Here is a 1,433-nt window from a genome sequence, read left to right on the forward strand (position 1 = left end):
ACTATATATATATATATATATTGTAGCCAAACCAACTCGCCGCGGTGAAGATTCAAAGCTTGGCGAGACGGCGCATGGCTACGAAAGAGGTGCAGACACGTCGAGAGAAATTTTCCAAGCAAGTTGCTCAGCAGCGACAAGAAGAAAAAGAAAACTATCAGAAAAAAGATATGGCGGCTGTGCGCATCCAATGCATGACGCGGCAGTCACTGGCTAGACATAAAGTCAAGTTACGGCGACAGCAACTATCTCCAGAACGCCAATCAGATGACGACGTTGCTTCACAAGTGGAGCTGGCTTATGGCAGTGATGGATTCGACATAAGTCGAGCCAAACCTGGAGGTGGCGATGGCGTGGCTGACGTAGTTGCTTCGCCAGAGTCCAAAGAAGTGGATCAACTACCTGTAAGTACCGCGATACATCAAAGCGACCCAACTAGTAGTATTAGTTTGCAGGACTCTATATAGATTTATTGGTTGCAATGAACTCGATTAACGGGATTAATTCTCCCATGATATCAGGACAACCCCAGCAGCCAACAACGGCGTACAATAAGTGCCCATACATTCGACGAGTCTTCAACACCACACAAATACGATGACACTGATGATGGCAGCAGAAGCAGTAATTACCAGCCAAACAAGATGGACTCGGACCAGTTCAACGCGGACCAAGCTAGGCTAACTAGCCCCGAAACTGCCCCAAATATAGTAGAATCCAGTCCCGATAAAACCAAGGCTAGTGGGTCCGCCCAGGATGATCAAGTTGCTCCTCACAACCAGCTAGAAGCCCCCCCATCGACCATCCACAATCTACTTTCTCCCCTGCTTCCGCCATTTACTACCGAAGAAACGAGGGCGGGCAGCTTGTTGCCAGCATATGACAATGAGTTTGAAGATGGGATAGTACTCGGCAGTGGACGCTCCAGTGAGCCAGACCCTACCGCTGCTGCCTTGTCTGGTATTCCTTTGGTAGGTTGACAATACGAAGCTATTCTTTGGATATATCTATATATATATATATTATTATCTGAGATTTTATTTCAAACCTATATATATTATGTGCGTTTATATATATATATATATTATTTTGTGATGATAATTTTTATGTTTTCATGTAGGACGATGTGCGTGATGCGTCGTCGTCGACGCAAAGTATCGTGGATGTCGCGAGACCAGAAACAAGCGCCATGATGTACTTGGACGATGAGTTTGAAGACGAATAGGACTATGAAAATATAAATGCAAAAAAATATCAATATCGTTCAAAGACGACAGACGTATTCATAATATTTCGTTCATGTAATAATAATATCATGGCAGTTTTCTTCGAGGTAACGTTAGTCAAAGTGGCAACATCCTGGCTTTGTAGAAAATACTAATATATAGAAAACACAGGATAGATTGACGAAATATGAATCATGCATGAATTAC

General features: G+C 43.3%; 1 protein-coding gene across 1 annotated transcript in view; it reads left to right on the top strand.

The window, feature by feature from the left end:
- The window catches only part of H257_18512 (hypothetical protein), an 8,346-nt gene extending 7,067 nt beyond the window's left edge, over positions 1-1,279 (top strand). The window contains exons 23-25 of the mRNA XM_009847593.1: positions 27-404; positions 522-971; positions 1,121-1,279. Of these exons, the coding sequence (XP_009845895.1) occupies positions 27-404; positions 522-971; positions 1,121-1,225 (933 nt within the window). The 3' untranslated portion in view covers positions 1,226-1,279. The remainder of the gene's footprint in view (positions 1-26; positions 405-521; positions 972-1,120) is intronic.
- The last annotated feature ends 154 nt before the right edge of the window (positions 1,280-1,433 follow it).

The sequence above is a fragment of the Aphanomyces astaci genome (assembly GCF_000520075.1).
Source record: "Aphanomyces astaci strain APO3 unplaced genomic scaffold supercont1.171, whole genome shotgun sequence".
NCBI lineage: Eukaryota > Oomycota > Saprolegniomycetes > Saprolegniales > Verrucalvaceae > Aphanomyces > Aphanomyces astaci.